The sequence below is a fragment of the Coregonus lavaretus genome (genome assembly GCF_964263955.1).
Source record: "Coregonus lavaretus genome assembly, contig: HAP1_SCAFFOLD_261, whole genome shotgun sequence".
Lineage (NCBI taxonomy): Eukaryota > Metazoa > Chordata > Actinopteri > Salmoniformes > Salmonidae > Coregonus > Coregonus lavaretus.
The window spans coordinates 225001-239911 of record NW_028164878.1 but is presented as its reverse complement, the minus strand read 5'-3'; the positions used below and the strand labels follow the sequence as shown (position 1 = coordinate 239911).

Sequence of the window (14911 nt, the reverse complement as noted above, 5' to 3'; positions counted from 1 at the left end):
ATCCTACCCTCCTCTAGGACTACACCACTGCTGGTAGCCTACCCTCCTCTAGGACTACACCACTGCCAGTATCCTACCCTCCTCTAGGACTACACCACTGCCAGTATCCTACCCTCCTCTAGGACTACACCACTGCTGGTAACCTACCCTCCACTAGGACTACACCACTGCTGGTACCCTACCCTCCACTAGGACTACACCACTGCTGGTAGCCTACCCTCTACTAGGACTACACCACTGCTGGTAACCTACCCTCTACTAGGACTACACCACTGCTGGTAACTTACCCTCCTCTAGGACTACACCACTGCCAGTATCCTACCCTCCTCTAGGACTACACCACTGCCAGTATCCTACCCTCCTCTAGGACTACACCACTGCTGGTAACCTACCCTCCACTAGGACTACACCACTGCTGGTAACCTACCCTCCACTAGGACTACACCACTGCTGGTAGCCTACCCTCTACTAGGACTACACCACTGCTGGTAACCTACCCTCTACTAGGACTACACCACTGCTGGTAACCTACCCTCTACTAGGACTACACCACTGCTGGTAACCTACCCTCCTCTAGGACTACACCACTGCTGGTATCCTACCCTCCTCTAGGACTACACCACTGCTGGTATCCTACCCTCCTCTAGGACTACACCACTGCTGGTAACCTACCCTCCACTAGGACTACACCACTGCTGGTATCCTACCCTCCACTAGGACTACACCACTGCTGGTATCCTACCCTCCTCTAGGACTACACCACTGCTGGTAACCTACCCTCCTCTAGGACTACACCACTGCTGGTATCCTACCCTCCTCTAGGACTACACCACTGCCAGTATCCTACCCTCCTCTAGGACTACACCACTGCTGGTATCCTACCCTCCTCTAGGACTACACCACTGCTGGTATCCTACCCTCCTCTAGGACTACACCACTGCTGGTAACCTACCCTCCACTAGGACTACACCACTGCTGGTATCCTACCCTCCACTAGGACTACACCACTGCTGGTATCCTACCCTCCTCTAGGACTACACCACTGCTGGTAACCTACCCTCTACTAGGACTACACCACTGCTGGTAACCTACCCTCCTCTAGGACTACACCACTGCTGGTAACCTACCCTCCTCTAGGACTACACCACTGCTGGTAACCTACCCTCCTCTAGGACTACACCACTGCTGGTAACCTACCCTCTACTAGGACTACACCACTGCTGGTAACCTACCCTCCTCTAGGACTACACCACTGCTGGTATCCTACCCTCCTCTAGGACTACACCACTGCTGGTAACCTACCCTCCACTAGGACTACACCACTGCTGGTAACCTACCCTCCACTAGGACTACACCACTGCTGGTAGCCTACACTCTACTAGGACTACACCACTGCTGGTAACCTACCCTCTACTAGGACTACACCACTGCTGGTAACCTAACCTCCACTAGGACTACACCACTGCCAGTATCCTACCCTCCTCTAGGACTACACCACTGCCAGTATCCTACCCTCCTCTAGGACTACACCACTGCCAGTATCCTACCCTCCTCTAGGACTACACCACTGCCAGTATCCTACCCTCCTCTAGGACTACACCACTGCCAGTATCCTACCCTCCTCTAGGACTACACCACTGCCAGTATCCTACCCTCCTCTAGGACTACACCACTGCCAGCATCCTACCCTCCTCTAGGACTACACCACTGCTGGTAACCTACCCTCCTCTAGGACTACACCACTGCTCAGCTCAGCTGAGGCCCAGATTCAGCCCTACTGAGTGGACAGCGCTGCCACAGAAATAAACGGTTTAAACCATGACAGAGAGGAGGGGGTGTTCGTTTCATTTTGAAGCTTTTATTTTCACATTTACCACTGCAAAACATATTTACTACTACATTTTAAAGAAATAGGAGAATGGTTAAATTAGCATTATTTAGAGACCCCCCCCCCCCCCCCCCAAAGTTTGACTTTTGCTGCATTTAGGGGAGCTAACGTCTCATTCAGTGGAGCTGAGCCCCCGCTGGCTCCCATCATTCCCACCTTGACTATGTGCATATGTTCCCATTATAGGCCAACTGGTATAATCCAGTTTGCTTGCTCATATCTGATATGTCAGTACATTCTGTCCTCTTTTAATCTGAACTTCCATTAAACAATATACAGTACATTACAGTTATTAAGACCTATCAAATATATGCATATAGTATCTCACAGTGAAGGAAGACATACAGTCCTACAGTCCTCCTACAGTATTATGACTTGTTTCTTTGTTCGTTTCATTTAATGTAGCGATGCAATAAAGTGTATCTCGACAGTACTCTACACCAGTACAGTGTATCTCGACAGTACTCTACACCAGTACAGTGTATCTCGACAGTACTCTAACCAGTACCGGTCCTCTGGTGCAGCTATAGGGTCCTCTGGTGCAGCTCGGCCACCCGTCTCAGAGCATCTCTCTGGTAAGAACACATCCTGGTCCTCCTGCTCACCTCCATCCACTGGACCAGCTCCACACAGCCCAGTGTACTCTCAGCCTGGAGGGGGGAAAACATAGAGTATTCATACAGTATTCATACTATAGTACTGACCCACTGGACCAGCGCCACACAGACTACTAACTCTGACCCACTGGACCAGCGCCACACAGACTACTAACTCTGACCCACTGGACCAGCTCCACACAGACTACTAACTCTGACCCACTGGACCAGCGCCACACAGACTACTAACTCTGACCCACTGGACCAGCGCCACACAGACTACTAACTCTGACCCATTGGACCAGGACCAGCTCCACACAGACTACTAACTCTGACCCACTGGACCAGCGCCACACAGACTACTAACTCTGACCCACTGGACCAGCTCCACACAGCCCAGCAATGTCCTATTCGGCTCAAACAAGCTGAGAGTGAGGTTCTAGAAAGAGGACTGACTTTCATACCAACTCCTAAACGGGTGGACCGCGGAGAGCTCCGGAGGGATCTACACATCTATCATAGAAGTTTAAAAGTATTAGACCATTTTGATTATGAAATAGATTTTCCCCGTACACCATTTCCAAACCCCTCACATTGGGAACCTAAGTTGGAGTCAGTGTCAGAACCTATACAGACCCTTATATGTAGGGATGTGGATTCCTTTTCACAATTCAGACCCAGACCTGTAAATCAGTTTAATCTTACAAATCAACAGAATCATTGAGCAGCAATCAGAATATAATGCTTAAAGCAGCAGATAAGGGGTCTCAGATTGTTATAATGGATAAAGATATAATAGACTATTAGATCAAGTCAAACACTATGTCCCGTTGCTCCACTCAACACACCTGGAAACACAAAGATTAATTTACATTTACGTCATTTAGCAGACGCTCTTATCCAGAACGACTTACAAATAGGTGCATTCACCTTATAGCCAGTGGGACAACCACTTTACAATTATTTTTTTTTTTTTTCAACTGTAGGAGGATACGTATATTACGGATAAACAGATGGTCTATCTTTTTGGGCCAGATTCTCCAAGACCTAGGCAGTTTTACTTACTGCCTATAATCCATAGATCTCCTGAGACGTGGACGGTTCCCTCCAGAGTTCCCTGTGGGAGACCCATAGAAACTGATTGTGGCTCAGAATCTTATTGTATTGCTGAATATATAGATTTTATATCAATCCTCTGTCTCAGAAACACTCCCGGCTATGTTAAGGATACTCAGGAATTTGTCAACAGGCTGAAGGGTTTCAAGATGCCAGGAAATGCTTTTTTATTCTCCAGTGATATTAATTCTCTGTACACAAACATTACTACCAAACTAGGTCTACAGGAAGTAACATTACTACCAAACTAGGTCTACAGGAAGTAACATTACTACCAAACTAGGTCTACAGGAAGTAACATTACTACCAAACTATGTCTACAGGAAGTAACATTACTACCAAACTAGGTCTACAGGAAGTAACATTACTACCAAACTAGGTCTACAGGAAGTAACATTACTACCAAACTAGGTCTACAGGAAGTAACATTACTACCAAACTAGGTCTACAGGAAGTAACATTACTACCAAACTAGGTCTACAGGAAGTAACATTACTACCAAACTAGGTCTACAGGAAGTAACATTACTACCAAACTAGGTCTACAGGAAGTAACATTACTACCAAACTAGGTCTACAGGAAGTAACATTAATACCAAACTAGGTCTACAGGAAGTAACATTACTACCAAACTAGGTCTACAGGAAGTAACATTACTACCAAACTAGGTCTACAGGAAGTAACATTAATACCAAACTAGGTCTACAGGAAGTAACATTACTACCAAACTAGGTCTACAGGAAGTAACATTACTACCAAATTAGGTCTACAGGAAGTGGCAAATGCCTTTCAGCGATATCCTGACCCCAGTGGACCGGAGAGGGTTATCCTGGATTTGTTGGAGTTGAGCCTCTCCAGAAACGACTGAGTTCAATGGCAAGTATTATCTCCAGATACACGGTACAGGCATGGGAAAGAAATTTGCCCCAAGTTTTGCACATTTGTTCATTCGTTTTTGGGAAGAAACTGCTTTCCTTAAATGTAAGACCTTACCATCGCTGTACCTTAGGTATCTGGATGATATTTTTGGACTTTGTCTAACCCTAACCCTAACCTCTGTGACCCCCATGCCTAACCCTAACCACTGTGACCCCCATGCCTAACCCTAACCTCTGTGACCCCCATGCCTAACCCTAACCACTGTGACCCCCATGCCTAACCCTAACCTCTGTGACCCCCATGCCTAACCCTAACCTCTGTGGCTCCTAATCTTGGTTTCCATGCCTAACCCTAACCACTGTGACCCCCATGCCTAACCCTAACCTCTGTGACCCCCATGCCTAACCCTAACCACTGTGACCCCCATGCCTAACCCTAACCTCTGTGACCCCCATGCCTAACCCTAACCACTGTGACCCCCATGCCTAACCCTAACCACTGTGACCCCCATGCCTAACCCTAACCACTGTGACCCCCATGCCTAACCCTAACCACTGTGACCCCCATGCCTAACCCTAACCACTGTGACCCCCATGCCTAACCCTAACCTCTAGGGAGATCCAGATGTCCTTACCTAAACCTAAAACTATAACAAATATCTGTCTACAAATTATTTAGAATATACTCTCCTATTTTCGATTAAAATAACGCCCCTTTTTCATTCTTATTTTTTTCTTGTCTTTATTAATCTTGTTTTTTTCTTTGTGTGTTAATTTGTAGCATTTTGAGGGGATCGTTATATGGACGGTGCTAGCTTGACATCTACGGCTATCGAGTGTACAGTCCCTTAATCTAACCCACTGGACCAACTCCACACAGCCCAGTCCCCTAATCTAACCCACTGGACCAGCTCCACACAGCCCAGTCCCCTAATCTAACCCACTGGACCAGCTCCACACAGCCCAGTCCCCTAATCTAACCCACTGGACCAGCTCCACACAGCCCAGTCCCCTAATCTAACCCACTGGACCAGCTCCACACAGCCCAGTCCCCTAATCTAACCCACTGGACCAGCTCCACACAGCCCAGTCCCCTAATCTAACCCACTGGACCAGCTCCACACAGCCCAGTCCCCTAATCTAACCCACTGGACCAGCTCCACACAGCCCAGTCCCCTAATCTAACCCACTGGACCAGCTCCACACAGCCCGGTCCCCTAATCTAACCCACTGGACCAGCTCCACACAGCCCAGTCCCCTAATCTAACCCACTGGACCAGCTCCACACAGCCCAGTCCCCTAATCTAACCCACTGGACCGTCTCCACACAGCCCAGTCCCCTAATCTAACCCACTGGACCAGCTCCACACAGCCCGGTCCCCTAATCTAACCCACTGGACCAGCTCCACACAGCCCAGTCCCCTAATCTAACCCACTGGACCGTCTCCACACAGCCCAGTCCCCTAATCTAACCCACTGGACCAGCTCCACACAGCCCAGTCCCCTAATCTAACCCACTGGACCAGCTCCACACAGCCCAGTCCCCTAATCTAACCCACTGGACCAGCTCCACACAGCCCAGTCCCCTAATCTAACCCACTGGACCGTCTCCACACAGCCCAGTCCCCTAATCTAACCCACTGGACCAGCTCCACACAGCCAGGTCCCCTAATCTAACCCACTGGACCAGCTCCACACAGCCCAGTCCCCTAATCTAACCCACTGGACCAGCTCCACACAGCCCAGTCCCCTAATCTAACCCACTGGACCAGCTCCACACAGCCCAGTCCCCTAATCTAACCCACTGGACCAGCTCCACACAGCCCAGTCCCCTAATCTAACCCACTGGACCAGCTCCACACAGCCCAGTCCCCTAATCTAACCCACTGGACCAGCTCCACACAGCCCAGTCCCCTAATCTAACCCACTGGACCGTCTCCACACAGCCCAGTCCCCTAATCTAACCCACTGGACCGTCTCCACACAGCCCAGTCCCCTAATCTAACCCACTGGACCAGCTCCACACAGCCCGGTCCCCTAATCTAACCCACTGGACCAGCTCCACACAGCCCAGTCCCCTAATCTAACCCACTGGACCAGCTCCACACAGCCCAGTCCCCTAATCTAACCCACTGGACCAGCTCCACACAGCCCAGTCCCCTAATCTAACCCACTGGACCAGCTCCACACAGCCCAGTCCCCTAATCTAACCCACTGGACCAGCTCCACACAGCCCAGTCCCCTAATCTAACCCACTGGACCAGCTCCACACAGCCCGGTCCCCTAATCTAACCCACTGGACCGTCTCCACACAGCCCAGTCCCCTAATCTAACCCACTGGACCAGCTCCACACAGCCCGGTCCCCTAATCTAACCCATTGGACCGGCTCCACACAGCCCAGTCCCCTAATCTAACCCACTGGACCAGCTCCACACAGCCCGGTCCCCTAATCTAACCCACTGGACCAGCTCCACACAGCCCAGTCCCCTAATCTAACCCACTGGACCAGCTCCACACAGCCCAGTCCCCTAATCTAACCCACTGGACCGTCTCCACACAGCCCAGTCCCCTAATCTAACCCACTGGACCAGCTCCACACAGCCCGGTCCCCTAATCTAACCCACTGGACCAGCTCCACACAGCCCAGTCCCCTAATCTAACCCACTGGACCGTCTCCACACAGCCCAGTCCCCTAATCTAACCCACTGGACCAGCTCCACACAGCCCAGTCCCCTAATCTAACCCACTGGACCAGCTCCACACAGCCCGGTCCCCTAATCTAACCCACTGGACCAGCTCTACACAGCCCAGTCCCCTAATCTAACCCACTGGACCAGCTCCACACAGCCCAGTCCCCTAATCTAACCCACTGGACCAGCTCCACACAGCCCAGTCCCCTAATCTAACCCACTGGACCAGCTCCACACAGCCCAGTCCCCTAATCTAACCCACTGGACCAGCTCCACACAGCCCAGTCCCCTAATCTAACCCACTGGACCAGCTCCACACAGCCCAGTCCCCTAATCTAACCCACTGGACCAGCTCCACACAGCCCAGTCCCCTAATCTAACCCACTGGACCAGCTCCACACAGCCCAGTCCCCTAATCTAACCCACTGGACCAGCTCCACACAGCCCAGTCCCCTAATCTAACCCACTGGACCAGCTCCACACAGCCCAGTCCCCTAATCTAACCCACTGGACCAGCTCCACACAGGCCAGTCCCCTAATCTAACCCAACACTTGGGATATAGCATGCTATAGGGAAAGTGTTGTGGAGTACGGTGCTGTGTCTGTTCTCACCACGCGGTTGATATCAGCCATCAGTAGACTTCTCCTGTCTAGATGGATGTTCAGGACTGTAGTTTCTACCCAGGCATCGTCTGTGTTCCTGACGTCATCTACGTAGCCCTCATGGACCTGCAGGAAACAGAACAGCAACTTCCCTCAGCTATCACCAGGCTGATGCTGGTACTGGTATTGACCTGTATATAGAGTTTTTACTCTTGTGTGTATTTTTACCTGATTTAGGCCAGGATTCAATCAGATCGCTGGTTATAGACATTACAGCTTTTAAAAGGCAGTGTTCCCACGTTAGCGGAGACTGCATTCACGGTAAACGATGCATTTGTCAGCTCAATCTTAAATCACATTTACATTTCTATGGCGGAATCTGTAACGCTTCATCTTTCCAGATTGAATAGAGCCCTCTGAGTTAGTGTGCTTCACCCTGCTGTATCCTCTGTACGTGACAAATACACTTTGACTTGTTTTAATTTAAATATAATAAATAAATATGTCATTTAGCAGACACTTTATTCCAAAGCGACTTACAGTCATGTGTGCATAAATTTTTACGTATGGGTGGTCCCGGGGATCGAACCCACAACCCTGGCGTTACAAGTGCCATGCTCTACCAGCTGAGCTACAGAGGACCAAGTGCCATGCTCTACCAGCTGAGCTACAGAGGACCAAGTGCCATGCTCTACCAGCTGAGCTACAGAGGACCAAGTGCCATGCTCTACCAGCTGAGCTACAGAGGACCAAGTGCCATGCTCTACCAGCTGAGCTACAGAGGACCAAGCGCCATGCTCTACCAGCTGAGCTACAGAGGACCAAGTGCCATGCTCTACCAGCTGAGCTACAGAGGACCAAGCGCCGTGCTCTACCAGCTGAGCTACAGAGGACCAAGTGCCATGCTCTACCAGCTGAGCTACAGAGGACCAAGTGCCATGCTCTACCAGCTGAGCTACAGAGGACCAAGCGCCGTGCTCTACCAGCTGAGCTACAGAGGACCAAGCGCCGTGCTCTACCAGCTGAGCTACAGAGGACCACACATTTGATTTGACTAGCACAGCTACTAACTAGAACGGTGACATGAGAGACTGTCATTTTAAATGAATAGACTTATTACATGAGCGGTTTGGTGCTTGCAGTATACAGTATAATCTGTGGCCATGCCTCATGGTACCACCACCACCACCCTAACCCTAACCCTAACCCCTAACCCCTAACCCTAACCCTAACCCTAACCCTAACCCCTAACCCTAACCCTAACCCCTAACCCTAACCCCTAACCCTAACCCCTAACCCCTAACCCTAACCCCTAACCCTAACCCTAACCCTAACCCCTAACCCCTAACCCTAACCCCTAACCCTAACCCTAACCCTAACCCTAACCCTAACCCCTAACCCTAACCCTAACCCCTAACCCCTAACCCCTAACCCTAACCCCTAACCCCTAACCCCTAACCCTAACCCCTAACCCTAACCCCTAACCCCTAACCCCTAACCCTAACCCCTAACCCCTAACCCCTAACCCTAACCCTAACCCTAACCCCTAACCCTAACCCCTAACCCTAACCCTAACCCCTAACCCTAACCCTAACCCCTAACCCCTAACCCTAACCCCTAACCCCTAACCCCTAACCCCTAACCCTAACCCTAACCCCTAACCCTAACCCCTAACCCTAACCCCTAACCCCTAACCCTAACCCCTAACCCTAACCCCTAACCCCTAACCCTAACCCCTAACCCTAACCCCTAACCCCTAACCCCTAACCCTAACCCTAACCCTAACCCTAACCCTAACCCTAACCCCTAACCCCATTGGGCTTCTATTGAGCTTGAGGGCTGTAGCCGGCCATGTGTACCTTGGTTCCCTCTACCACCTTAGCTTTTATCCTGTCATAGATCTTCTGCCCCATAATCCTCAGTAATGTGTCTGGCAGGGGCTCGTCTGATTGGACAGGACCCTTGAAGGAAACAAAAGAGTTTGTCAGTAGGTATCAACACTCGGATTTAATGATTTAATGTCATAGAACCTCGATCTCGATCTCCAAGCTTCCTCAAATAGAGCGTAAAGATTAGTATCTTTCTCCTTGTCAACTATGTAAAAGGCTTTCATCAAAGCACACCGAGTCCACATACATACTGTGCATCCCCTGTACTCACCCCAGGTAGCGTCCAGAGCCCATCCACCTGGTCCCAGACTGCCAGGAACTCCAGAGCAGATCTCTCACTATCTCTCCAGCTGTAGATCCATCAACAACAGGTTAATATTATATTATAAACGATTAAAGCAGATCTCTCACTATCTCTCCAGCTGTAGATCCATCAACAACAGGTTCATATTATATTATAAACTATTAAAGCAGATCTCTTAATAGATCATCAACAACAGGGTACACTGAAACAACCCACTATCCATCACAGAAAACTACACATGGTTTATTCTCCTCAGAGAGGTTTATCCTCTAGCTAACTAAACTAAGAGTGTTTCCCAAATGGCACCCTATTTCCGATGTAGTGCACTCTATCTGTGGAGCCTCGTACCGTGTGAGGACAGGGTCCAGGATCAGGTTTGGACCCAGACAGGTCAGTACCCCTCTTCCTCTCATGCCTGTCCTGCCTCCTGGGTTTCTACACAGATGACTGATATTAGACAACAAAACACATTGATTAAAACATGGTTATAAGCTGTTTCTAAGTGTTATTTGGTGTCTTCATACCTGTAGCTCTTCACAGAATCAGGTTCTGATCTGAGGAAAGGATATTGGGATAAAACAGACACTCTGTGATCCCAGAGGAAGAATTACACTGTGGGCTCCTCATCTATCGCTTCCTGGCCCAAACAACTCATCCATCCATCTGTTCCTGGCTGTCACCGTTCAGAACTCCTTAAACAACTCACTCATCCATCTGTTCCTGGCTGTCACCGTTCAGAACTCCTTAAACAACTCACTCATCCATCTGTTCCTGGCTGTCACCGTTCAGAACTCCTTAAACAACTCATCCATCCATCTGTTCCTGGCTGTCACCGTTCAGAACTCCTTAAACAACTCATCCATCCATCTGTTCCTGGCTGTCACCGTTCAGAACTCCTTAAACAACTCACTCATCCATCTGTTCCTGGCTGTCACCGTTCAAAACTCCTTAAACAACTCACTCATCCATCTGTTCCTGGCTGTCACCGTTCAGAACTCCTTAAACAACTCATCCATCCATCTGTTCCTGGCTGTCACCGTTCAGAACTCCTTAAACAACTCATCCATCCATCTGTTCCTGGCTGTCACCGTTCAGAACTCCTTAAACAACTCATCCATCCATCTGTTCCTGGCTGTCACCATTAAAAACTCCTTAAACAACTCATCCATCCATCTGTTCCTGGCTGTCACCGTTCAGAACTCCTTAAACAACTCACTCATCCATCTGTTCCTGGCTGTCACCGTTCAGAACTCCTTAAACAACTCACTCATCCATCTGTTCCTGGCTGTCACCGTTCAGAACTCCTTAAACAACTCATCCATCCATCTGTTCCTGGCTGTCTCCGTTCAGAACTCCTTAAACAACTCATCCATCCATCTGTTCCTGGCTGTCTCCGTTCAGAACTCCTTAAACAACTCATCCATCCATCTGTTCCTGGCTGTCACCGTTCAGAACTCCTTAAACAACTCATCCATCCATCTGTTCCTGGCTGTCACCGTTCAGAACTCCTTAAACAACTCATCCATCCATCTGTTCCTGGCTGTCACCGTTCAGAACTCCTTAAACAACTCACTCATCCATCTGTTCCTGGCTGTCACCGTTCAGAACTCCTTAAACAACTCACTCATCCATCTGTTCCTGGCTGTCACCGTTCAGAACTCCTTAAACAACTCACTCATCCATCTGTTCCTGGCTGTCACCGTTCAGAACTCCTTAAACAACTCATCCATCCATCTGTTCCTGGCTGCACCGTTCAGAACTCCTTAAACAACTCATCCATCCATCTGTTCCTGGCTGTCACCATTCAGAACTCGTTAAACAACTCATCCATCCATCTGTTCCTGGCTGTCACCGTTCAGAACTCCTTAAACAACTCATCCATCCATCTGTTCCTGGCTGTCACCGTTCAGAACTCCTTAAACAACTCATCCATCCATCTGTTCCTGGCTGTCACCGTTCAGAACTCCTTAAACAACTCATCCATCCATCTGTTCCTGGCTGTCACCGTTCAGAACTCCTTAAACAACTCATCCATCCATCTGTTCCTGGCTGCACCGTTCAGAACTCCTTAAACAACTCATCCATCCATCTGTTCCTGGCTGTCACCATTCAGAACTCGTTAAACAACTCATCCATCCATCTGTTCCTGGCTGTCACCGTTCAGAACTCCTTAAACAACTCATCCATCCATCTGTTCCTGGCTGTCACCGTTCAGAACTCCTTAAACAACTCATCCATCCATCTGTTCCTGGCTGTCACCGTTCAGAACTCCTTAAACAACTCACTCATCCATCTGTTCCTGGCTGTCACCGTTCAGAACTCCTTAAACAACTCATCCATCCATCTGTTCCTGGCTGTCACCGTTCAGAACTCCTTAAACAACTCACCCATCCATCTGTTCCTGGCTGTCACCGTTCAGAACTCCTTAAACAACTCATCCATCCATCTGTTCCTGGCTGTCACCGTTCAGAACTCCTTAAACAACTCACCCATCCATCTGTTCCTGGCTGTCACCGTTCAGAACTCCTTAAACAACTCATCCATCCATCTGTTCCTGGCTGTCACCATTCAGAACTCCTTAAACAACTCATCCATCCATCTGTTCCTGGCTGTCACCGTTCAGAACTCCTTAAACAACTCATCCATCCATCTGTTCCTGGCTGTCACCATTCAGAACTCCTTAAACAACTCATCCATCCATCTGTTCCTGGCTGTCACCGTTCAGAACTCCTTAAACAACTCATCCATCCATCTGTTCCTGGCTGTCACCATTCAGAACTCCTTAAACAACTCACCCATCCATCTGTTCCTGGCTGTCTCCGTTCAGAACAGGAGGACTGTAAAGGATTAAGTCAACCTGGAACAGAGGAGATGATATTGTTACGTGTTTCTAATGGTTTCAATAAGAACATTAGAAACGTCTGGAGATGTTTAACTGCAGTAACTGTGTCTGAAATGGCACCATATTCCTGTATAGTGCCATACTGCTATGGGCTCTGGTCAAAAGAAGTTAACTATAGGAACAGGGTGTGATTTCAAACACAGCCTTAGTAACTCTACTGTGAGATATAATATTAGTCAGGCATCTCCCAGGGCACCTCCTCCTATAGGAGTTATAATATTAGTCAGGCACCTCCCAGGGCACCTTCTCCTCTAGGAGTTATAATATTAGTCAGGCACCTCCCAGGGCACCTTCTCCTCTAGGAGTTATAATATTAGTCAGGCATCTCCCAGGGCACCCTCTCCTCTAGGAGTTATAATATTAGTCAGGCACCTCCCAGGGCACCTTCTCCTCTAGGAGTTATAATATTAGTCAGGCATCTCCCAGGGCACCTTCTCCTCTAGGAGTTATAATATTAGTCAGGCATCTCCCAGGGCACCCTCTCCTCTAGGAGTTATAATATTAGTCAGGCATCTCCCAGGGTACCCTCTCCTCTAGGAGTTATAATATTAGTCAGGCACCTCCCAGGGCACCTTCTCCTCTAGGAGTTATAATATTAGTCAGGCACCTCCCAGGGCACCTTCTCCTCTAGGAGTTATAATATTAGTCAGGCACCTCCCAGGGCACCTTCTCCTCTAGGAGTTATAATATTAGTCAGGCATCTCCCAGGGCACCTTCTCCTCTAGGAGTTATAATATTAGTCAGGCACCTCCCAGGGCACCCTCTCCTCTAGGAGTTATAATATTAGTCAGGCACCTCCCAGGGCACCTTCTCCTCTAGGAGTTATAATATTAGTCAGGCACCTCCCAGGGCACCTTCTCCTCTAGGAGTTATAATATTAGTCAGGCATCTCCCAGGGCACCTTCTCCTCTAGGAGTTATAATATTAGTCAGGCATCTCCCAGGGCACCTTCTCCTATTAGGTCATTTAAGTCAGGCACCTCCCAGGGCACCTTCTCCTCAACAACAGGGAAGCGAGGGATGGTACTGTCAGGGTAGTCCAGACGCCGGGCGTTGACATGGTAAAACGTCTTCTCTCTCTCTGACTTCTCCTGTCTATGGGGTTCATTGGGTTCACTTTCAGACCTCTTCAGTTCACCAGGTGAGGCTAGATAGATCATACAGAGGACAAGATGAAAATACAGCTATCGATCTACAGTATTTACTGTATCTACGGTTACAGACTCCAGTGAGAGGGGGAATAATGTTCTACTCCAGAAATCAGGACCTCACCCAGCTGTGGAGCGTCCTCTTTAGAGTGTAGGCCCTGAGCTTTGAGGGTGTCCATGATCCACTGGAGAGCTCTGGCTGACTGGGAGACCTGGAGAAATGATAACAATAGTCCTGAATGTGTTTCAAATGTGACTTTATAAACACAGTATGTCAGAGTGATGGGTAAAGTGATGTGCGGGTCAGCACCTGCTCCTCCAGTCGGGTCAGTCTCTTCACTATGGCAACCGACCCTTTGGCCTCCTCCCTCTGTAGCAGATCTGTCATGGTGCCAACCCTGGGGGGGAAGACACACTGAATCACTGGAGAAGTCCTGATGTTCAAGCCTAAGTGTCAGGCAGTTTGTGCATTCAACAACAGGCCAGACAAGACCAGTTGGACTGCAGTTGGAACAGAGTAGTAGCCAGGTTGGTTATGTATTGCAGAAAAAAAACACTTCATCAAAATATAGTAATAAGGTACTTGTCAGCGGTGTCTGTGATGCGTTGCTCCATGCTCTGGCTCTGCTGCTGTCTGCAGGAGAGAAGGTAGTTATCCTTCATAAAGGATTCCCACGACAACAACTCCTCCTCCTCCACCTCAGGCAGCTCCTCCTCTGGAGAGGAGAGGAAGAGAGAGGACAGGAGGAGAGTGGAGAGGAGACGGGAGGAGAGAATGGAGAGGAGACAGAGGAGAGTGAAGAAGAGAGGAGGAGAGTGGAGAGGAGGAGACAGGAGATGAGGAGAGGAGGAGAGTGGAGAGGAGGAGAGAAAAGAGGAGGAGAGTGGAGAGGAGGAG

The 14911-nt window shown here is 49.2% G+C and overlaps 1 protein-coding gene across 1 annotated transcript in view; it reads right to left on the bottom strand.

The window, feature by feature from the left end:
- Positions 1-2412: 2412 nt before the first annotated feature.
- Positions 2413-14911, bottom strand: part of trpm2 (transient receptor potential cation channel, subfamily M, member 2) — a gene marked incomplete at both ends in the record, with an annotated part of 163926 nt that continues 151427 nt past the window's right edge. The window contains 11 exons of the mRNA XM_084191567.1: positions 2413-2538; positions 7781-7897; positions 9631-9732; positions 9932-10010; positions 10313-10399; positions 10489-10518; positions 12760-12821; positions 13846-14012; positions 14138-14225; positions 14324-14411; positions 14597-14729. Coding sequence (XP_084047693.1) covers positions 2413-2538; positions 7781-7897; positions 9631-9732; positions 9932-10010; positions 10313-10399; positions 10489-10518; positions 12760-12821; positions 13846-14012; positions 14138-14225; positions 14324-14411; positions 14597-14729 — 1079 coding nt within the window. The remainder of the gene's footprint in view (positions 2539-7780; positions 7898-9630; positions 9733-9931; positions 10011-10312; positions 10400-10488; positions 10519-12759; positions 12822-13845; positions 14013-14137; positions 14226-14323; positions 14412-14596; positions 14730-14911) is intronic.